Source organism: Mobula birostris, chromosome 10, assembly GCF_030028105.1.
Source record: "Mobula birostris isolate sMobBir1 chromosome 10, sMobBir1.hap1, whole genome shotgun sequence".
Lineage (NCBI taxonomy): Eukaryota > Metazoa > Chordata > Chondrichthyes > Myliobatiformes > Myliobatidae > Mobula > Mobula birostris.
The window spans coordinates 102,661,633-102,685,391 of NC_092379.1; the positions used below are offsets into that span (position 1 = coordinate 102,661,633).

The following is a 23,759-nucleotide window of genomic DNA, read 5'->3' on the forward strand; positions in this document are numbered from 1 at the left end:
GGCCTTGAAGGGATGTTAACCAAAGTCTCACCCGTGTTGTTTTTGAATGGTTTTATCATAAATCATTTTTCTACATTTTTAGGCACCTGGGAAGACTTTCTTTTCTTCGAAGCTCCTGGTCAAATTGTGGTCCAAAACTAATATCCTTTAATTTCAAGTGTTTCAATTTGTGGAATGCATTGTGACTGCTTTACTTTGATGCATGTCATTTTATTTGAGTTATTTAAATTCTCCTTTTGGGAGGAAAATTCCATTTCAATGGCATCTGAACTGATAGTTTTATTTATCAGAATGGTAAGTTAAGACATGAAACTGAAAGAGAAACATTAACAGTTCTACAAAAGATAAATACACTCACTGGCCACTTTAGTAGATGCCTTTTATACCTAATAAAGTGGCCACTGAGTGTATGATGGGGTGGTTCTTTGATGGTTTTCCACTATTCAGCAAATAAGGCAATTGCATCATTGCACATTGGGCTCCATAAATGCAAGTATCAAGTGTATGGAAAACAAGCTTTAACTGTGAGGTTGGCTTATTTTTTGCACTCCTGGTTATGCTTTTATTTTCAGCTGCCACAGTTATTTTTTTCCTCACCAGTTCTCTTTGTAGGCTACCTCTTCACTACTCATACAGAAGTCAGCTTCAAGCACAAAATAATCCAATATGTCTTTACTCAGAATATTTGTCCACATAGCATAAATCAACTGCAGAACAAAATTTGAGTGGTACGCTGTTGGTAGACACTGAAGTATATTGAATTCCAGAGGCTGGAGTTTAAAATTTGCTATTTAAATTAATCACAAATAGGTTATATGCAAATGTGGGATTTTTTCAAATTTCTGTGGTTTGGAACAGAGTTCCTCACTCTGGCGAATTTGGGTCCCTTAACGTCAGAACTGCATTCCACCTCATTCCTCTGTAAGAATGACAATCTTTTTTTCTTCAACAGGAAGCAGGAAAAAAAGACAAAAACCTTCTCTCTTTCCCGGATAAATTGGAACACATTGGTGCAGCTGCTAGGTAGGATGAAATTCCTTCCCTATGGCCCCGTTTTAGATTGATGTGCAATAGTGAAGTCAAAATGCACAAACTTGCAAATCTGACTCAACTAGTGAACGCTAACATTTCTGTATGCAATGCATACCTTAATGCCTCTAATTTCCTCTGCCTGCAAATGTTTTGTCACTTGCTTTGTGGCTTTTGCTTTTATCGCACATTGATTCAAATATAGTTGAATTAATTCTGCACTTTTGTGCTGTTCTTCATGTGGCTCTGGTCTCATACCAGGATTTCTTACAGCTTTGTCAAGTCAGTCTCACAGAGTCATAGAGACTTGTAGAATAATACAGCACTGAAATAGGCCCTTCAGCCCAACTCATCCATGTCGACCAAGGTGCCCTTTTAAGCAGGTCTCATTCCCCTGCGTTTGTCCTATTATAACCTTCTGAACTTTGCCCATCCATTTACATATCCAATGCATATACTGTAATACACGGCCACATACAGTATTAAAATCAAACATCTTTGTAAAATTCTGTAAAAACTTAGTAAAAGTTCTGTCCTGCTGAAGGGTCTCAGCCCGAAATGTCGGCTGTAGTCTTCTCCATAGATGCTGCCTGGCCTGCTGAGTTTCTCCAAATTTTGTGTGTGTTGCTTGGTTTTCTCTTCCTAGTAAATTTCTGTTTGGTTGTATCCTGAAAACTTTTTATAATCCTTCTTCTCTGCTCTTTGTCCTATCTGTGTGGAAATTTTGAGTGCTACAGTGTATCATATTGTTCTTGTTTCATTACTAGGGCCTGCAATGATCTAGCAATAAAATAAGCTTACGTCATCCTTTGTTGAGCAATTTGCTCCCAGAATAGTACGTTACGCAGTTAGATTTCTGGGCTTTTAGATATTATGCTGCATGGAGAACAATTAATAAATATTAACATATATCTAAGCACTAGCCACATTTTTGTGAAGTTATACACTGCTAATTAGATATTGGATATTGGTTTATTATTGTCACAGTGAAAGCCTGGTTTTTCATGGCAACCAGATTGATCATTACAAACATATGTATATCAAAGTAGTTCTAAAGGAATGCAATGAGAGAATGCAGAAAGTAATGTTACAGTTACAGAGAAAGGGCAGGGTATGCACATAAATAAGGTGCAAGGTTCATGACGAGGTAGACTGAGAGATCAAGAGTTCATCTTTGTTGTACAAGAGATCCATTCAAAAGTCTTCTAACAGCAGGATTGAAACTGTCCTTGAGCCTGGTGATACATGGTTTCAAGCTTTTGCCTGAATCAAGGAAAAGCAGAGAAACAGACCAGGGTGTGGCGGGTCCTCCATGACGTTGGCTGCTTTCCTGAGGCAGCGGGAAATGTAGACAATCTCAATGGTGTATTAGTGAGGATTATAGAGGACTTCCCACATTTCCTTGGCCTTCTGAGGAACTAGAGGTTCTGCTGTACTTCATTGGCCATAATATCCACATGGCTGGACTCAGGACAGGATGTTGGTAATACGTACACTGAGAAACTTGAAGCACTAAAATATCTCCACCTCAGTGCATTGATATAAACTGGAGTGTGTACCCCTTCCCACTTCCTGAAGTTAATGACAAGCTCTTTTGTTTTGCAGATGTTGAGGGACAGGCGGTTGTCTTCCTCCAAGAGGACCACAACCTTGTTGTGGTTTGGAGGTTTGGAGGCTTGTCTGCCTCATGACCCACAAAGCTATGTTGTGTGGAGTAATGGGTCATCCATGCCAATCAGATCAAAAGGTAGAGGCTAGACTACAGACACTTCTCCAGATTTGGGGGTCCACCACTCCTCTAAGTTTGGGGGTTCGGCTCTGGACTAACAATCCTGACTAATAAAACAAAATTGTTATGGAAACAGCAGTGAAGAATCCTTTTTACATCTGAGTGTGATGGTATTCTTGAGCCTCCATCTGGGACTTGCATGACTGACATTAGCAAAAACTAAGTAAGATGGAAGCTACTGCCATGATGAAGGAATTCTTGAACACTGCCAGAGATGGAGGACCTTCATTATTGCCCTAATGCCCTGATGGGTAGTAAGTGAGTTATTGTCTTGATGCCATGTCACTAGGCACTCTGTCTCCACCTTGAATGCCATCTGTAATCATTTGGGATCTGGCTCACTACTTTGTTGTCACCTGTGAGCTAGCAGGTGATGTTAGAGCAAAATCTAACTACACATTTGTTAGTGTATAGGGAGTAAAATAAGGCACTGAGGATACAGTCTTGCAGGTTACCAGGACTGAGAATAATCATGTGAATTGTTGCGGCTTATCCTTACGGATTGCAATCTGTTGGTTAGGAGGTCAAGGATCTAGTTGCATTGGGAGGTGCCAAGTCCTAGGTTTAGGAGTTTGTAGATAGGTTTGTGTGGAATTGTGTTATTGAAGGCAGTGCTGTAGTAAATTGGAGACTAATGTAGGTGTTTTTGTTATCCAGATGCTCCATTATATTAGAATGGGGGGGAGGGGAAGAGGGAGGGAACATCGACTCAGACCATGAGAGGCCTGCGATGGGCATTTTCGTGCCTTACAAGGCGCAGATTGGAAGTCTGAGTGGGGCACCACTCCTTGCACAGACAGTAGAGCAATGTGTGGTTAAGTGCCTTGCTCAAGGACACAAACACGCTGCCACAGCTGAGGCTCGAACTAGTGACCTTCAGATCACTAGACGAATGCCTTAACCACTTGGCCATGTGCACAACACATTAGAATAATAACATTTCTATATTAAAAGGTTTCATTATTTTGGAAAGCAGAGAAAATTATTTCTCGATGATGACTGAGGATTTCAACCAACAAGTCATCTGTAATACTGCTAGGATACTGATAGGACAAGAGAAAAGAGGATAACGTAAGCTAAGACTTCATTGGTTGAGAGTGAAAGATGTTACCATCAAGGTCGACAGTTAATAATTATTAGTAACAAGTGCAGAAAACCAGACACATTCAGCAGCTTCAATTCCAAGATGAAGTCTGACAGAATTGTAATAAAGTGTATGATATAGAGTGAACATTAAATTATTTATTTGAGTGATGGAGTCTGAATTACATTTCAGCAAACTTAATGCCTGAATACAAGAGCTTCAAAATGACAATGTAATATTGAGGAAAAAAACAACCATGGATTTGCTAACTTCTCACTCTTCAATATCCAAGATTATCTGAAGATGGGTTGACAGAAGAGCTGAATAAACTGGAGGAAAGACTCGATTCTCTGCGGACAAATTTGCATGAAGATCCGGAGCTTGAAGTTCAGATGATATCATTCCTACAGGTAAAGTTTGGTTAAGATTTTAATACAAAATTAAATAAATATTTAATACAAGTTATAGAGTTATACAGCACTACCGCACCAGAAAAGGTCCTTCGGCCTATCTAGTCCATGCCAAACTATTATCTGCCTAGTCCTCACATCAAAGTTGCTGGTGAACGCAGCAGGCCAGGCAGCATCTGTAGGAAGAGGTGCAGTCGACGTTTCAGGCCGAGACCCTTCGTCAGGCGGACAGAGCGTAGATGTTCAGCAAAGCGGTCTCCCAGTCTGCGTCGGGAAAGCAGGATTTCCCAGTGGCCACACATTTTAATTCCACATCCCATTCCCATTCTGACATGTCTATCCATGGCCTCCTCTACTGTAAAGATGAAGCCACACTCAGGTTGGAGGAACAACACCTTATATTCCGTCTGGGTAGCCTCCAACCTGATGGCATGAACATCGACTTCTCTAACTTCTGCTAAGGCCCCACCTCCCCCTCATACCCCATCTGTTATTTATTTTTATGCACACATTCTTTCTCTCACTCTCCTTTTTCTCCCTCTGTCCCTCTGAATATACCTCTTGCCCATCCTCTGGGTCCCCCCCCCCCCCCGTCTATCTTCCCGGACCTCCTGTCCCATGATCCTCTCGTATCCCCTTTTACCTATCACCTGTACAGCTCTTGGCTCCATCCCTCCCCCTCCTGTCTTCTCCTATCATTTTGGATCTCCCCCTCCCACTCCAACTTTCAAATCCCTTACTCACTCTTCCTTCAGTTAGTCCTGACGAAGGGTCTCAGCCTGAAACGTCGACTGCACCTCTTCCTAGAGATGCTGCCTGGCCTGCTGCGTTCACCAGCAACTTTGATGTGTGTTGCTTGAATTTACAGCATCTGCAGAATTCCTGTTATCTGCCTAGTCCTATTGGCCTGCACCTGCACCTGCACCATAGCCCTCCACACCCCTCCCATCTACGTACTCATCCGAAGCATTAGAATTGAACCTGCATCCACCACTCCCACTGTCAGCTCATTCCACACTCTCACCATCCTCTGAGTGAAATTTCCCTCAGGTTCCCCTTAAATATTTCACCTTCCATAATTTTAATAAATAAATTAGCAATAAATACCGAGAACATACAATGAAGGGACCTTGAGAGCGATTCCATAGATTGTGGGAGCATTTTAAACGTGGGGCAAATGAAGTTGAGTGAAGTTATCCCCTTTGGTTCAAGAGCCTGATGGCTGAGGGGTAATAACTGTTCCTGAACCTGGTGGTGTGAGTCTTGAGGCTCCAGTACCATCTTCCTGATGGCAGCAGCAAGAAGGGAGCATGGCCTTGGGTGGTTGGGGTCACTGATGACTGATGCTGTTTTCCTGCAACAGTATTTTCACTCTTAACCCATGTCCTCTAGTTCCAGTTTTACCCAACTTCAGTGGAAAAAGCCTGCTTGCATTCACCCTGTCTACCCTCTCATAATTTTGTATACCTCTATCAAATCTACTGTCATTCATTTCTGGCATTAAAATTAGCAGCATGGCATTTAGATAAGTTTTGCTGCAATTACAAATTTTGGACTTTGTGCTTATCACATTTTCTGGTTCTGGTCCATTTCTGGAAGGAATAAAATTTTAGACTTCCATCTTATTTTCTTAGTTTGGTTTTGAGTCATGGTTTATATATCTGCTTATGCCAGGACCATTAGGAGTCAGCATATGCTAACCTCGTCAGATGAGGCAAGATATTGGGTTCAAACTCTGATGTTAATCCCAAAGTTTTAATGGCCATTCTCTGATTATAACACAAAATTGGCTATATTTGAACTCTCAATCTTTGGAGGCACCATAGCAATAGTACACACTCGCATCCATTATTGTGATAGTAGTCACTGGATGAATGGCATTATAGTTTGTTATATCAAAAATTTCTGTATTTTATATCATGATAAACTGACAGAGGGGTTGTGTTTTAAATACTATCTCTGTTTGGCTGCATCTTTTGAAAAGGTACCACTGCTCACAAATAAACAGTCAGGTTGTATATATAATATGGTTGTTACAGGAAATATCCATCTCTGGTGTATTTCCCTATGATTGTGCCAACAGTCCTTGAAATCAAATGCATTTTAAACTTTGTTTAATGCTTGGTAATCCTTGATTATATTGTTAATATATGCAGACTAAGAGACGTGACATGAAAGACAAAGGAAAAACGTTTGCTGAAAGTCAACATTATTCACTGCAATGCATGTCCCATATTCTCTTCTGCTGTTACAGACTTTAGAAGTATACACTCAGTGGCCACTTTATTAGGTACACCTGTACACCCGCTTATTAATGCAAATATCTAGTCAGCCTATTATGTGGCAGTGACTCTCCCACTATAGGAAACATCCTCCCCACATCCACTCTATCAAGGCCTTTCACCATTCAATAAGTTTCAATGAGGTCACCCCTTCATTTTTCTGAATTCAGTTATAAACTGCAGTGATTGAATACTAACATCATTCCCATAAGTTTCACATAAAGGTCCCTGAGAGGATATTGCCTTCAAAAACTCTAGCAAGTATCAAGCTTTAGAACAATTCTATTCTTGTGGGTTGATTCAATTAATTTAAATGTTGTACTTTCTGTAACATGAATTCAAAGTGTTTCTTGTATTTTAACTTATGGATAAATTTGACTTTAAACTCTAGGCTACATGCATCTATGTAGTAAAGTGATTTCAAAGGAAAAGAAGCATTCGTGGACACAGAGAAGCTGCAAAAAGTGGTTTAAAAATTCAATATACCAATTACTGTAATAATGACTAAAGGTGTTTCTGCTTATATAACAGATTGATCTAGATAAACAACTTGTAATCCTTCTATGAAATCTAATTGATATATGATCGCAGGATATTTGTCTTCATTACTTCATCTAGAAGTTCATTTTGTGTTTTACCACTCTAAATCATTTCCTTTTTTAACCACATCCACATTGTAATGTGAAATAATACTCCAAGACTCTTTCTCTGTTCTTGGCCATTTTGTTGATCTTTGAATCTGCTTTCTGATGCCCACTTCCAGCCCAGAAAACCTAAATGTCTCATGTCCTTCTCATTGCCTGAATGTTTTCTTATTTCCTGGCACCCAGAAACAGCAGTATTCACAGTTTAATCAAAGCATTGTGAAGTTTGATAATGACTTCCCTTGCCTTCTATTGTTTTCACAAAATAATCTGCTGATGCTGGGGTCAAAGCAACACTCACAACACGCTGGAGGAACTCAGCAGGTCGGGCAGCATCCATGGAAAAGATCGGTCAACTTTTCGGGCCGGAACCCTATTAGGTCCTCTGCCCCTTCCCTCTACAGTCCTGACGAAGGGTTCTGGCCCGAAACGTCAACCAATCTTTTCCACGGATGCTGCCCGACCTGCTGAGTTCCTCCAGCGTGTTGTGAGTGTTGCTTCTACTGTTTTGCTTTGCAGAAATAATTGTGCAGATTAACAATGTTATCTTTTTAGGCCCCTAGGTGTCTTTTACCTTCATTTTAAACCATTTAATGAACAAAGTATTTCTGTTCTGTCTTATTGCATTACTCAGCTGGACAGAAGGGAAAGCTTAGAATATATGTGAAGGAAGTTGATTGGTACTCAGGAGTGCCACCCATGTGATCAGTTTTTACAATAATAACAGACACCTTGAGGCAATAATTTACTCAAAGCTATAGATAAATATAATTGAAATCACCCAAAGATTCAAAGATTCAAAAAACTTTATTGTCATTCTAACCATACATCAGCTCTGCAGGGCAGAATGAGACAGCATTTCTCAGGGGCAGTGTAATCATAACATAACAAACGCAACACTAAATAATAAACATAACAATAAATAGTAAAACACAACAGCCACATGTCAGTTAAATCAGTTGTAAGTGTCCAGTGCAAGTTAAAAGTGTCCAAAGCAGAGTCAGGTAGAGCAGCTATTTAGCAGTCTGACTGCCTGTGGAAGGAAGCTGTTTAGTAGCCTTGTGGTTTTAGTCTTGATGCTCCTGTAACATTTGCCTGATGGCAGAAGAACAAACAGTTCATGGAGAGAGTGAGAGGGGTCTTTAATGATGTACCGTGTCTTCTGGAGGCTTCGACTCTGAATGAGGTCTTGGACAGAAGGTAGGGAGACCCCAATAACCTTCTCTGCTCCCCTAACCAACCTCTGCAAGGCTTTTTTGTCGACAGCATTGCAGCTGGAGTACCAGGTTGTGATGCAAAAGGTCAGCACACTCTCAACCATGCCTCTGTAGAATGTAGTTAAGATGTTAGTGGGGAGTGATGCTTGTTTAAGCTTCCTCAGAAAGTGCAATCTCTGCTGGGCCCATTTCACAATCCCAGTGGTGTTCCTGGACCAGGTGAGATTGTCCGAGATCTGCACCCCCAGGAACTTGATGTTTTCCACTCTCTCCACTGTGGAGCCGCTGATGCTGAGGGGTGTGTGCTCAGGCTGAGACGGTCTGAAATCGACGATCATCTCCTTGGTTTTGGCGATATTAAGCATCAAGTTGCTATCCCTGCACCAGCTCTCTAGGTGTACCTCCTCCCTGTACATAGTTTCATCATTTTTGCTGATGAGCCCCACCACTGTGGTATCATCTGCAAAGTTAATGATCAGGTTCTCCTTGAATCTGGCTGCGCAGTCATGTGTTAGCAGTGTAAACAGCAATGGGCTAAGCACACATTGTGGGGATCCAGTGCTCAGTGTGATGGAGTCAGAGATGTTCCTGCCAACACGGACTGACTGTGGTCTCTCTGTCAAGAAATCCAGAGTCTCATTACTAGCCCTCATTAACTCAGATAATTCTGTCAAAGATGTCACTGGTTATTTTGAAATAACAGCCTGGTGTTTATCAATGTATTTCCCTGCAAGTAAAACAACCCCCAGTAGCTTGATTTAGAAAGGAATTCAGATGCTGTTGAACCATCCCTCACTGTATACAAATTTTCATCAGAGCCTCCATCTTTAATGGTAATTAAGTTTCAGCATGCTATGTATTCTAATTCAGTCACTGTACACCGGCTGGATACTTTTTTAAAGGGCTTGTGAAATGTATTGAGCCAAAATGGAAGAACTGAATATTAAAATAATCTGTTTATACTTCAGGTGACCTTTCATAAGCCTTTATTTTCCTTTCATTTACAGACTGCAAAGAAAGAACTGGAAGTGATATGGGAAAAAATTGAATTGTTCCAGAAGCTGAGAAAGTCTTTGGTAGAATATTTCTGTGAAGATGAGAAGTTTAAGCTGGAGGAATACTGCATTGTTTTCAAAATCTTCTGTGAAAAATTCCTGAAGGCAATTCAGGTACTGTCAAGTATTCACAGACAGAGTTAAATTAGTGTTATTGTTCACACTGTGCAAGGTTATAATTACAAGTGGCATAAGGTTTATATCATTAGTTGAGAAACAGTGAGATTGTGTCAGGTGGTGCACTCACGTGCTGACCCTGTTGCAGCTGTATAATATGTAGGAGGGAAGATCACAAGGATGGGTGAAGTGAATGCCACACAGGCATCTCTGGGGCATTTACCAATACATTTAGCTGGAAACTCCGGCATTCATTTCCCCTCCTAGGGTGAGGTGATTTTTTTTTTTGTTTAGCTCATCTCTCCCGAGGTCCACTGGGCCCTTTATACATACTTGTAGATTTCATACATCCCTGCTTATTAAGCGTATCATCTCCCAAGCTGAACTGCATGGGGGGCTGAGAGGCAGAGACTCAGGGTGCTCTCTCTGGCTGTGTTTTACAATGGGGGAATGGAATAATATTCAACTCTGGAACCAACAGAGATCCATGTTGATGTGCTCCTCATCCTTCCCACCACATTCTCATGAAATGTCGATGCCAGTGTCTTTGGTGTTTGCATACCACTGTCAGCATTTTGCAAGCATGTTAAAAAGTAATGACATTAATGACATGACATAAGTAATGACATGAAATTAAATAATGACATGAAAGTAATGGTATTACCATAAACCTAGGACAAATTAACCGTTCAACTCAAATAAATAAAGGTGGTGAATGGAAATGTGATATGCCAGTTAAGAAGATGCAGATTAATTAAAGATTAGGCAGGGATTATTAATGGTAGATTATATCTGACAAAGTTGATTGAAATTTTGAAGAAGGGTCAAGAAGGATCAATGTGAATAGTGAATTTGAGATAGTCTACCTGGATTTTAAACAAGGCACGATATAACGATTATAGAGGATAACTGATCTTGGGTATTTTTTTTATAAAGCTGGAAAGCTTTTGCTAATGGAGTTCCACTGAACTATGTATCTTGATTTATCAGAAAATATGAATAACTGAGACATAAATGTGTGAATCAGGATACAGAAAAGTGGGCCAAGGGACTGATGGTCTGATCAGTGGGAAATTAAGAACAAATCAAATTCAGCCCTGAGAAGTGTGAGGTAATGCAAATTTGGAGAAGCAAAGGCATAAACAAGGAATGGGAGGATATCAATGTATGTGGAGAAACGGAGGGATCATAGGGTTATGGTAGAAGAGTAGCAGGACAGGTCAATAAGATAGTTAAAAGGACAGTTGGATGCTTCTTTATTAGCCAAGGTGTAGAATATAAGAACAAGGAAGTTACATTAGAATTGTACGCAATACGAGTTAGGCCCAGCTTGGATACTGCATTCTATTCTGGTTACCCATCTTGAAATAAAAATGTGATTGCACTGGAGAGGGCATGGAGGATCATTACAAGTACCAGGTGAGAAGTATTTTAGGGATTGCCTGTAGTGGCTTTCTTTGGAAAAGTGGAGGCTAAAGGGAGATTCGGTTGCAGAGAAAACCAGGAAGGACCTATTTCTATTAGCAGATGGGTTAAAAACCTGGGGTCATGAATTATGTAGAACATAGAACAATACAGTACAGGAGAAGTAGGTCCTTTGGTCCACCGCGTTGGCAGTGATCATGATTCCAATCTAAACTAATCCCGTTTGCTTGTACATGGTGGGTATTCCTCCATTCCATGCCTGTTCATGTGTATGTTTAAATACCTCTTCAGCATTGCTGTCACATGTGCTTCTTCCACCTCCCCTGGCAGCGCATGCTAAGAGAGGTGGTAGAATTATATCACTCTCTGAAAGGTTGAAGCTTGGAAATTGCTTTAGTGGACAAACGTTTACTGGCGTGAAAATTCAGTCCCACCACTCCATGTTCCCACACATCCTCTAAAATACACTCTTGATACAGTCTTTGTTGGGACGACTCATCCGCTTCCCCTTGATGAGCCAGAGTGACTTTGACAGCATAATCACTGGAAATCATCATCGTCAACATAATTCCAGGTTTCAGCCTCTTCAGTAATTTCTTGCTGTGGCACTTATCAGAATTAGAATCAGGTTTAATATCAGCAGCATATGTCATGAAATTTTTAATTTTGTGGCAGCAATACAATGCAATATCTGAGAAAAAATTAATTTTTTATACATACATAATATTAATTATATAGTTAAGTTGGAAAAAGTAGTGCAAAAACAGAAATTTTTTTAAAAAGTAGTGAGGTAGTGTTCATGGATTCAATGTTCATTTCAAAATTGGATGGCAGAGGGGCAGAAGCTGTTCCTGGATTGTTGAGTGTATGCCTTCAGGCTTCTGTACTTCCTCCTTGATGGTAACAATGAGAAGAGGGCATGTCCTGGGTGGTAGGGGTCCTTAATGATGGACATTGCCTTCCTGAGGCACTGCTCCTTGAAGATGCCTCGGATACTATAGAGGCAAGTACCCATGATGGAGCTGACCAATTTTGCAAATTTCTGCAACTTTGAAAGGGTGAAGTAGCCCCCTACCCTGCCCCATCAATACTAGACAGTGATGCAGCCAGTCAGAATGCTCTCCACGGTACATTTACAGAAGTTTTCAAGTGCTTTCAGTGACAAACCCAATCTCCTCAAACTCCTTATGAAATATAACTGCTACCTTGCCTTCTTTATAGCTGCATTGATATGGTGTTAGATCCTCAGAGATACTGACACTAGATTTGAAACTGTTCTCTCTCTCTCCACTTCTGATTCTTCTGTGAGGATTGGTTTGTGCTCCCTCGTCTTACCCTTTCTGAAGTCCATAATCAGTTCTTTGGTCTCACTAATGTTGAGTGTAAGGTTATTGCTATGACACCGCCCGACTAGTTGGTATATCTTGCTCCTGTACACATTCTCGTCAACATCTGAGATTCTGCCAGCAATGGTTGTATCATCAGCAAACTTATAGATGGCATCTGAGCTATGCCTAGCCACACAGTCATGAATATAGAGAGAGTAGAGCAGTGGGATAAGCACATATCCCTGTGGTGCACCAGTGTTGATTGTCAGTGAGGTGGAGATATTATTTCTAATCCACACAGATTGTGGTCTTCCAGTCAATAAGTCGAGGATCTGACAGGGAGGTAAGAGGACCAGGTTTTGTAGCTTTTTGATCAGGGCTGTAGGAATGATGGTGTTAAACACTGAGCTACAGTCGATAAACAACATCCTGACATAGGTATTTGTATTGTCCAGGTGATCCAAGGCCACGTGGAGAGCCATTGAGATTGCGTTTGCCATTGACCTATTGTGGAGATAGGCAAATTGCATTGGGTACTGGTTCTTACTGAGATAGGAGTTGATTCTAGCTGTGACCAACCTCTGAAGGCATTTCATCGCGGTAGATGTGAGTGCTACTGGATGACAGTCATTAAGGCAGCTCAGCCTGCACTTCCTGGCTACTGGTATAATTGATGCCCTTTTGAAGTAAGTGGGAACTTCCGACTATAGCAATAAGAGGTTGAAAATGTCTTTGAATACCTCTGCCAGTTGATTGGTACAAGTTTTCAGACTGTTTTAATTGTTTTAACTGAGGAGAATATAGGTAATAGTGTAGTATTTCCAAACACAATGGCAACGCACCAACATTGCTAAAGGGCTGTGCTACCAGATACGGTACATTCATGCCAAATGTTCACACATAATACTGATTGTGTTTTGCAAGTTATTTTCACGTTTACAGATGAAAATCAGGATATGGCAGACTCCTCCCTGTCTAGAGCAAACTTGAAAACCATTTCTTTCTGAAGTTTAATTGCACATATTTTATTCCTGCATCTGCAAACAAGGCACAGAAATTCCCAAGGCAAGAAACATTTTCCATAGTGTACAGTGGAACAACCTTATTTACAGCAGTTACAGAATGTAAAGTAGACCAGAGAGAGGGAAAAGAGAAGTGATGAACAGAAACAGGAGATCGCAACTACACTAAATGGAGGGTGAAAACCAGAAAAAGTGCACTTTGGTAGTGGAGAGCAAAGTGTGATTAATGTTATCCATTTACCAAGTGCCACGCGGAGATGTAAAGTGCCAGCATTAATTTTGTTGGGTGGAGAGCAGGTGAGGTACAGAATCCTGTCTCGGAAGTATGTATAAAGTGGAAAGAAAAGTGTTACTGTAGAATATGAAGAGATGGAGAGGAATGCCAGGATCCATTAATGAAATAACTTAGTCTGCCTGTCCTAACTGGAGGCAGAGCGCGGAAGGAATGGATTGAAGAGTGGGAGGTTTTAAACATAAGATCAATTGATGAGAGAAGGAGTACCACTGATTAGGATAGGTATTGGAGAAAAAATTGGTTAATTTGGAAAGGACCATGGAAAATAATGTCAGCTTTAATGAAAAGCAACCTTCCCCATCTAACAATGAGCAAGTTGAGTGAATGTGATAGCACAAAATTGGAAGTTAAAGTGCAATTGTTTATTTGGAAAATAAGTAGCAGGAGTGCAATGCCTTGAGAAACTTGATGCATTCAAACAAAGTCAATGTCAGGGGAAAAAAACCTCACAAAAGCTGAAGCATCATAACTGAATACTTCCCTCTCAGTTTTACTTCTCACAACAGCAAACGTCTAGTTATTTATTCGTTCAAGGTACAGGAATATCACTGACATGATTGGAATTTATTTCCATCCTTAACTGCTCCTGAACTGTATGTCTTACTGTGCCATTTCAGAGGGGAGGTAAGAGTCAATGACATTGTTTGGCCTTGAGTTACTGTACCTGATCATGCCAGATTTTGGAAGTCCTGGGAGAAGGCTAAAAAAAAAGGGAATGGGAAAGAACAACAAAAATAGAACAAATACTGGTAAAAATACACTGAAAAGTTCTGTTTAATGCCTCTCAGATAATTAAAGAAGTTAAATGTGTTAAAAGTTAAAAAAGTTAAAAGAAGTATTTTTAAAAAAACGTTGAAAGAAATGCCAGATATTTTTTACTTTGACACTACCTTATAAACTATTTGAACTCTTCCCTCCTCAAGATCTGGTCACCGTGGAGAGTTGAAAGAGGCTGTGAAATGACAAAAAATGCATGGACCAAATGATTATGATTGAGGCATAACACAGATCTAGCTAATTTGTTAAATGACAGATCTTGTTTTCTTTTTCATTTTATTAGGATTTAAACTGCTTCTGTTGTGAAGTGGAAGCATTTAAAATTAACCAGATTCATTCCGTTTTTAGTTAGAACTTCAAACTTCCCTGGTGGGAAATATACTCCACAACATTCAGAAGATGCATCTATATTTTGAAAATTACTGTCTCCATTAGTTAATAAGATTAGTTTTGAATCTTGTATAGGTCAACCTTCTATAATCCAGCACCATTGGTGAAAATGCCGAATTACAGAAGGGTGACATTAAGCAATAGCTAACCGCCTCATCATACCTTTAAAATATCATGTAAATCAGTACTAGTTAGATAATAATGAAACAGAACTATTAAATGAGTAGCAAGTGAAATTTTAAGAAAGTAATATACTGTACAGGCACAGATAAAATAAAGGATACAGGTAAATGTACAGGAATTAATTTATTCAGAACAGTTGAGCACTTCTGCTTCTAAAGTGAGATGTTTAATATACCTTCAGGCAAAGTTACCTGTCTGCAAGTGTGGGATTGTCAGGATCATCAACATCTTCATCTTGAAAAATGAGTGAAGCATCAGGAGCTGGTGCTGAAACTGGCACAGCAGTTTCTTCACAAATTGTTGATGTTGGTGGCAGCACATCTGGGTGAGCAGAAGCAGAAGTCAGAGAAAGAACGTCTTCTACACTCCACATTTCACACGACCGCCAGGCAGCCGGGGATTCAGTGCTGGGCTCTTCCCTCTTCATTTGCAGTTACTGAGGGAATCGTCGTTAGTTTCTTTTCCTCCGCTTAGTAATATGTTTAAATTCAGCGGGTCGCCACGTCTGATCTGAGGTCATAGGCAGAAGAGAACAGAGCACCAGCCAGGCGACGCCGGAGGACAGTGCGCGACTGCCAGCAGGCGTGCGAGAAGGCAGACCGGCCCAGCGCACACCAGCTCCCCCGCCGCTGGCGGGTGAGATGGGCAGGTGCCGGGCGGCCGCGTCTCAGGCAAATGATATTAATAAATGCAGGAAAACAAGCAGGAATCGCCTGTCTGTGCTTACAAGAGCGCGTCAACATGTGAACAGATCTAGTGCAACCAAAACAATGCGCAGCAGATCGGTACAGTGGCCCGGGAAATTAAAAATTACAGTTGCGCGGAAAATTTGAAATCAGTGCCGGATTACCGAAGGAACTGGATTACAGGTAGTCGGATTAGTGAAGGTCGACCTGTATTTGTTTTAGTTAATCAGTTTTTTGACATCAGTAATTTGTTTCTTTCAGGATTGATTATAGAAAAAATATTAAAAGCAAGTTGGAATTTAATAATAATATCCAATCATCTTTGAAAGTCCCGGCCATTCTAAACTACACCAAACATGCTGTGAATATTCCCTAAAATGCATCTTAATTTTCAACCTAATTCGTGTTATTAGATTGGTTCTTTTCCTTGAACACAACTGAAGAAATGGTAAATCTATTTATGTCTTGCATGATTAGCTTCTGTCTTACTGCCTTAGCATACTGTAATTACTTCCTTTCATATGACTTAATATGATATCATATGACATGATTGAGTTCACTGTGAAATTTGAAAAAGAGAAGCCGAAATCTGATGTATCGATATTTCAGTGGAGTAAAGGAAATTACAGTGGCATGAGAGAGGAACTGGACAAAGTTGACTGGAAAGGGACACTGGCGGGAAAGACAGCAGAGCAGCAGTGGCTGGAGTTTATGCGAGAAGTGAGGAAGGTGCAAGACAGGTATATTCCAAAAAAGAAGAAATTTTCGAATGGAAAAAGGATGCAACCATGGTTGACAAGAGAAGTCAAAGCCAAAGTTAAAGCAAAGGAGAGGGCTACAAGGATGCAAAAATTAGTGGGAAGACAGAGGATTGGGAAGTTTTTAAAAGCTTACAAAAGGAAACTAAGAAGGTCATTAAGAGGGAAAAGATTAACTATGAAAGGAAGCTAGCAAATAATATCAAAGAAGATACTAAAAGCTTTTTCAAGTATATAAAGAGTAAGAGACAAGTGAGAGTAGATATAGGACTGATAGAAAATGATACTGGAGAAATTGTAATGGGAGATAAGGAGATGGTGGAGGAACTGAACGAGTATTTTGCATCAGTCTTCACTGAGGAAGACATCAGCCATATACCAGACACTCAAGGGTGGCAGGGAAGAGAAGTGTGCGCAGTCACAATTACGACAGAGAAAGTACTCAGGAAGCTGAATAGTCTAAAGGTAGATAAATCTCCTGGACCAGATGGAATGCACCCGCATGTTCTGAAGGAAGTAGCTGTGGAGATTGCGGAGGAATTAGCGATGATCTTTCAAAAGTTGATAGAGTCCGGCATGGTTCCGGAGGACTGGAAGATTGCAAATGTCACTCCGCTATTTAAGAAGGGGGCAAGGAAACAAAAAGGAAATTATAGACCTGTTAGCTTGACATCGGTGGTTGGGAAGTTGTTGGAGTCGATTGTCAAGGATGAGGTTACAGAGTACCTGGAGGCATTCGACAAGATAGGCAGAACTCAGCATGGATTCCTTAAAGGAAAACCCTGCCTGACAAACCTATTACAATTTTTTGAGGAAATTACAAGTAGGCTAGACAAGGGAGATGCAGTGGATGTTGTATATTTGGATTTTCAGAAGGCCTTTGACAAGGTGCCACACATGAGGCTACTTAACAAGATAAGAGCCCATGGAATTACGGGAAAGTTACATACATGGATAGAGCATTGGCTGATTGGCAGGAAACAGAGAGTGGGAATAAAGGGACCCTATTCTGCTTGGCTGACGGTTACCAGTGGTGTTCCACAGGGGTCCGTGTTGGGGCCACTTCTTTTTACATTGTACATCAACGATTTGGATTATGGAATAGATGGCTCTGTGGCTAAGTTTGCTGACGATACGAAGATAGGTGGAGGGGCCGGTAGTGCTGAGGAAACAGAGAGTCTGCAGAGAGACTTGGATAGATTGGAAGAATGGGCAAAGAAGTGGCAAATGAAATACAATGTTGGAAAGTGTATGGTTATGCACTTTGGCAGAAGAAATAAATGGGCAGACTATTATTTAAATGGGGAAAGAATTCAAAGTTCTGAGATGCAACGGGACTTGGGAGCCCTCGTGCAGGATACCCTTAAGGTTAACCTCCAGGCTGAGTCGGTGGTGAAGAAGGCGAATGCAATGTTGGCATTCATTTCTAGAGGAATAGAGTATAGGAGCAGGGATGTGATGTTGAGGCTCTATAAGGCACTGGTGAGACCTCACTTGGAGTACTGTGGGCAGTTTTGGTCTCCTTATTTAAGAAAGGATGTTGGAGAGGATACAGAGAAGATTCACTAGAATGATTCCGGGAATGAGAGGGTTAACATATGAGGAACGTTTGTCCGCTCTTGGACTGTATTCCTTGGAGATTAGAAGAATGAGGGGAGACCTCATAGAAACATTTTGGATGTGGAAGGGCATGGACAGAGTGGATGTGGCAAAGTTGTTTCCCATGATGGGGGAGTCTAGTACGAGAGAGCATGACTTATGGATTGAAGGGTGCCCATTCAGAACAGAAATGTGAAGAAATTTTTTTAGTCAGAGGGTGGTGAATCTATGGAATTTGTTGCCACGGGCAGCAGTGGAGGCCAAGTCATTGGGTGTATTTAAGGCAGAGATTGATAGGTATCTGAGTAGCCAGGGCATCAAAGGTTATGGTGAGAAGGTGGGGGAGTGGAACTAAATGGGAGAATGGATCAGCTCATGATAAAATGGTGGAGCAGACTCGATGGGCCGAATGGCTGACTTCTGCTCCTTTGTCTTATGGTCTTATGGTCTTAACCATATAGTGCAGGTAATTTTTCTGATTTTAGGTATTTGTGTTAGTATTTTAAAAATTGTTGACCAGAGTTTGCCAATTTTTAAAGTTGAAATATATCCAGGAACAATGATGGTGTCAATAAGGATGGTGGATAATGCTTTTTCCAAGAGTCTGCAAGATGAATTAAATTGATTACTCTTTTCTAAAGTAACTATATAGGATATAATGAAATCTTAGTAAAATGAAGACATAACTTCACAGTTGCAATTATTTATTTATTTGTATTTATTTATTGAGATACTGCTTGGAATAGGCCCTTCCAGCCCTTCAAGCCGCGCAATCCCTCGATTTAATCCTAGCCTAATCACAGGACAATTTACAGTGACCAATTCACAGGGAGAACGTACAAATTCCTTATAGGCAACAGCAAGAGTAATAGATTGGATTAGGAAAGGGACTTTTCTAAGTTTCTATTCCCAAATTCTTAACACTCATATTGTTTGTACTTTCCTCAGGAGAATACAGATCGTGAAATTGCAGAACTGAGAAGGCAACAAAAGGAGCAGAAAAATGCAGAAAAACGGCACTCTATAGCTATATGTTCATCAATCGAGAATGAACTGGGTCAGGATGAACTGGAAAGGGCACTTATCAGAAATCTAAGACCTCAGAGTATGAGACGATTGGAATGCAAGTCTTTCAAACATGACACTTTCTCAGATGCACATAGCATGAAAAAGCCATACAGCTCTGGTGAAGTAACACAGGTAGAGCGAGAACGTGACACAAATAGCATAGTTAAAGACTACAATGATAAAGAACTAGCAAATCTCATGAGAAAGGTGACTGAGAAAGTTCTGAATCAACAGTTGGGACCCTGTGTGAAACAGCCAGTGAATCCTGTTCCAAAGAAAAGTATAACAATTCTAAACCAGGAACCTGAGGCAAACCAAGCAACAATCAAAACAGTGCAAGAACTTGAAGTATCACGGCAAGCTCTTCAGCTCGATAAGGATTACTCAAAGGTTAATTGCAGAACTGTGTGCAGCACTACAACCAAAAGATTAAAACCTAATGACAATTTGTTGACAAAGTCTAATCCTAGTCACTGTTCAAAATGGAAGAGAGAGTCCTTGGAGCGAAGTAGAGAAGAAATCGCAGCTGGAAAAGGGAAACAATCAAACCAGTCTTCACCCACTGCTAGAAGGACTTGTGGTGGAGCAGAGACCAGTATTAATCAGAAGGTTCATTCTGTGAAGGCAAGAGAATGGAAAGACACAGAGTTAAGTAAAGATAACGGGGGAAGTTCAATTACAAACAGAAAAGGCAAAGTGAGCAACCCTGATGCCAATAAGATCTACCCAACATTAACTCAAGGGCAGGTGGGAATACCTCTGAGACATAAAGGACAGGTAGCTGAAAAGTTCTCTGCCAGGCCAACTCTAACACAAAGGAACTTACAAGCACCAGTACAGAGGCAACTGGGCACATCACCTCGAGGTATAAAGCAAATGAGTAGCATCAAGGAGAAGACATATCAGGTCTCTGAGAAGGTAGCTGTAAGAAATGGGAGAAAATCTATCCAAAGTCCAAAGGAAAAGAGCACCTCTTCTCAATCAACTTCCCCTATAACCGGTTCCAGAACTGTCCAAAGCCAATCAGAGACTGCAACTACAGCTAGCATGAGTCCTCATGCCAAACAATCTATGCTACTCAAGAAACCAAACTCTGAGAAAGTTATTATGGTAAATCACCAAACAGATTCTCTCTCACACAAAGGAGCAATTCAACAGTGCAGACCTTTGAAAAAGAGTAGACAGCCAGTATGGCGGTGATGTGAGCGTATTGAGACTTAGATGGTAATGCTGTATCTTGAGGTCAAGTGAGTTTCTCTGAATAATACTCTTGTTAAGAATTTTCCTGTTATTTAATAAAATTGTTGAGATATTTATCATAAGGTTTGGTGCAATGTTGCCTGTAACTGGATATAATAAAAAAAATGGAATGGCAAGTCATAAAAATGATTTGTTTTTCAGAAAACAAAAAAAGGAAAGGCCTATTTTAGAAACTGTGAACAAGCCATTAATTCAGTTCCTTTAACTTTGTACTGAAACAGGATTGCATAAATATTTTTCTGATCTTAGAATAACAGATTGGATGTTTTTAAATGACTTGGCTAACTTCAGCTGGAAGGGAAATCATATTGGGGTTGAGAGTGTGGAAGTGACTCTGACTGGCACGTCCTGTTTTGATCCAAATTTTTGATTCCCAAGACTTATTTCTTGGTCTGAAAGCTTTGCATGTTCATAATTCCAATTTTAAGCACAACAAAGCAAAAATGGTTCCAGTAAGTGCTGGATCATCACACACATTAAGCATTTCAACTTTCAATAAGAAATTCCCTTCTATCTCATTTTTCTTGGTAAGAATATAAATTTAAATGTTGACAGATGAACTTCAAGCAAAATTACGGATGGACGCAAAAATGATCAAACATTCCCCAATTCGCATCAATTCATACAGATCTTTAACTGTAGTCTCCAAATATTGTTGCTACAATATTCAGTTGCAAGCTACAACTACAAGCGGGCTACCACAAGACTGAAACGAAGGACAATTTGGCTGTCAAGTCAAGACCAGCTTTATGTAAGTGCCAGTTCACCCCACCCGCCCTATCTCCATAGCCTTGCAATTTCCTACTTTTCAGATTCAGCTTTAAACAAGGGTCATGGACCTGAAACATTAGTTTTGTTTTCCTTTCCATATACTGTTTGACATGCTGAACACTACCAATGTTTCTGCTTCCATTTTTGGTTTTCAGCAATGGTAGTTATTTTTATTTTCCTTCTGAATACTACAATTGAATCTTCCTCCTGTAGCACTTCTAACATTGCATACCAGGCATGACTATATCTTTCATCACATTAATTTTGATTCTTCTGTAATTATCTTCATTCAATGACACCTGTTTCTTGATGCTTTTCTGAAAGCAAATAATTCCTCTCTGTCTAATCTGGCTATAAACTTCATAACTCTCAATGAACCCTACATAACATCCTATACTCCAAGGCAAACCATTCCAGCTTTCCCAGTCTATTCACATATCTCACATCCCGCTTTTTAGTAAACCTCTTTTACACCTTCTAAAAAGCATTAAAGTTTTCCATAGTGTGTAACACCCAGAACTGGACATATTATTCCAGTTGAGTCCAGTTATGATGGGACCAATGCTTTATAACAATTTGCCATTGCTTCCTTGCTCCTGTACTCTACACCCTTATGTGTATATATAGTCCATGATGTTGCATTTAATTTTAATCACTTTCTCAAATTGCATTTCCATTTTCAGCAAATTATGTGGAGACTCTCCTGTACCCCTTCTACAATTATGCTGTACATTGCTCTTCTCATACTTTCAACCAAATTTAACATTTTGTTTCCAAAGAAACAGGTGTCATCAAACAAAGGTAATTACAAAAGAATCAAAATTATTGTGAGGAAATATTTCCTCATGGAAGCATTAAATTTCATCTGCCACCGTCTTACTCATTCCAGCATTCTGGGCATATTTCCATCAAGTTTATGGCAATCCTCTCACAGTTCACAGTGCCATGAAGTTGTACATTATCTGCAAAAAGTAGGAAATAAGTACATTACTGGAGAAAATACTACAAAAAAGGATCAAATTAAGCTAAATATGATATTCATAGAATACTATATACTTTTTAGAAATGATAAAGCTTTTTTTATGTTTTCTATGAATTCAATAAATTATCATTGCTCATTGCAAAGTTTGACACCAATAGTATCAGTTAATATATTGCATTTGTTCACTTTGTTTTATAAATTTGAAGAATTTAAAGGAATGTGGTCTTGAAAGTCTCATGTAATTGACCATTTTATGTGTTATATGGTGGACTTTTATTGTTGTACTTGATACATTTCAAAGTTTGTGATTTCAGGTCCTCTTTGTATACAACACACTAACATTTAGAGATGCCTGGATAAATAGAATGATGTCCAATGTATGTTAACAAAACTTATTCATATATGCATGAACCATGGACAGATTGGGCATCACGTAAAGAAACAGGTATTCATTATGAATATGTATACTACTTAAGCAAGAATCTGCCTAACCTGGTCTTAGCCCCTGAAGTTGAATGCCGGAAACCAGTTCCGGGAAGGAGCCTTTATGTTAAAAGCTAACCTACTGTAGGAGTTCTCCATCAACCCTAATCTCAATTATAACTTCCCACACCCATCATAACTCAAACTGTCTTCACTACCTGATCATGAATTTCATGTTACACAATATCATCCCAATTTAAGATGCTGATTTTCCTTCCCGTTTCAGTTGATATTCAACCCCAACCACTCCCTCCCTGATCCATACTGATCGTCTGTCTGCTATGTTCAACTGTAAATGCTTCTGTAAGTTGGTGGAGCAAGCAGAGGAAAAGCTTTAGTGTACTTTAAACATGCAATGCCTAGCCTATTTTAGCTTGGGCTTCGTACATAACAGAATTCCCACTGCCAGTTTCCAGTATGAAATGGTGCATTGGCTTTTCATGTACTCCATGTTTTACATACACTTCACAGCACAGGAGAATTTCTATTTCTGTGACCATTGTTATGCACTATTGAATTTATAAATAGAAAGTAAGAACAAAATCCTGCTGAAATTAAACAGATAATGTATGCCCAAGCTAATTAAATGCACCTTTCAATCCTTCAGCAATCAGAAGAAGCTATTTCCTAGGAATACTATAGGTCAGGTAGTGGAGAGATGGTAGTGTTTGGATGGGTGAAAGCTGGTTGTAGATTATCAGATTTCTAACAAGGAAATTTTGGACAACTATACGATCTGGGCTTAGTGAGCAATTTGTAATTGTTGCGTTTGCACTTTATTTAAAATAATTTATCAAAATGTATTTAAAATTAATGTTTTATTACTCAAATTAAAAGTGTATTTTCATGAATAATGAATCGATGAGTTTTGATGTGCTTTTCTCTGTAATGACTATTCTGTAGCTGACAGAGTGGTAATAGAGGGGGACAATGATTTAAGCAGTGAGAATTTGAAGTTAATCAGACATCTAAGAACAGCTTAAAGTTTTGGAAGTGAAACACTGAGCATTTTATGGGTGAAATTAATGAATGCAATAAATTGGCATGGAATACTATGAAGAATAATGTGCAGAAGCTCAAAAACTAAAAAAAAAGTTTGTTTTCA

General features: G+C 39.8%; 1 protein-coding gene across 3 annotated transcripts in view; it reads left to right on the forward strand.

Moving 5' to 3' along the window:
• The window catches only part of fhdc2 (FH2 domain containing 2), a 67,644-nt gene extending 44,136 nt beyond the window's left edge, over positions 1 to 23,508 (forward strand). For 2 of the 3 annotated variants that reach the window (XM_072270731.1, XM_072270732.1), the window contains exons 10-13: positions 953 to 1,023; positions 4,195 to 4,312; positions 9,463 to 9,624; positions 19,039 to 23,508. In XM_072270731.1, the coding sequence (XP_072126832.1) occupies positions 953 to 1,023; positions 4,195 to 4,312; positions 9,463 to 9,624; positions 19,039 to 20,358 (1,671 nt within the window). In that variant the 3' untranslated portion in view covers positions 20,359 to 23,508. The remainder of the gene's footprint in view (positions 1 to 952; positions 1,024 to 4,194; positions 4,313 to 9,462; positions 9,625 to 19,038) is intronic. The other variant, XM_072270733.1, reaches the window with a different exon arrangement.
• Positions 23,509 to 23,759: the final 251 nt, after the last annotated feature.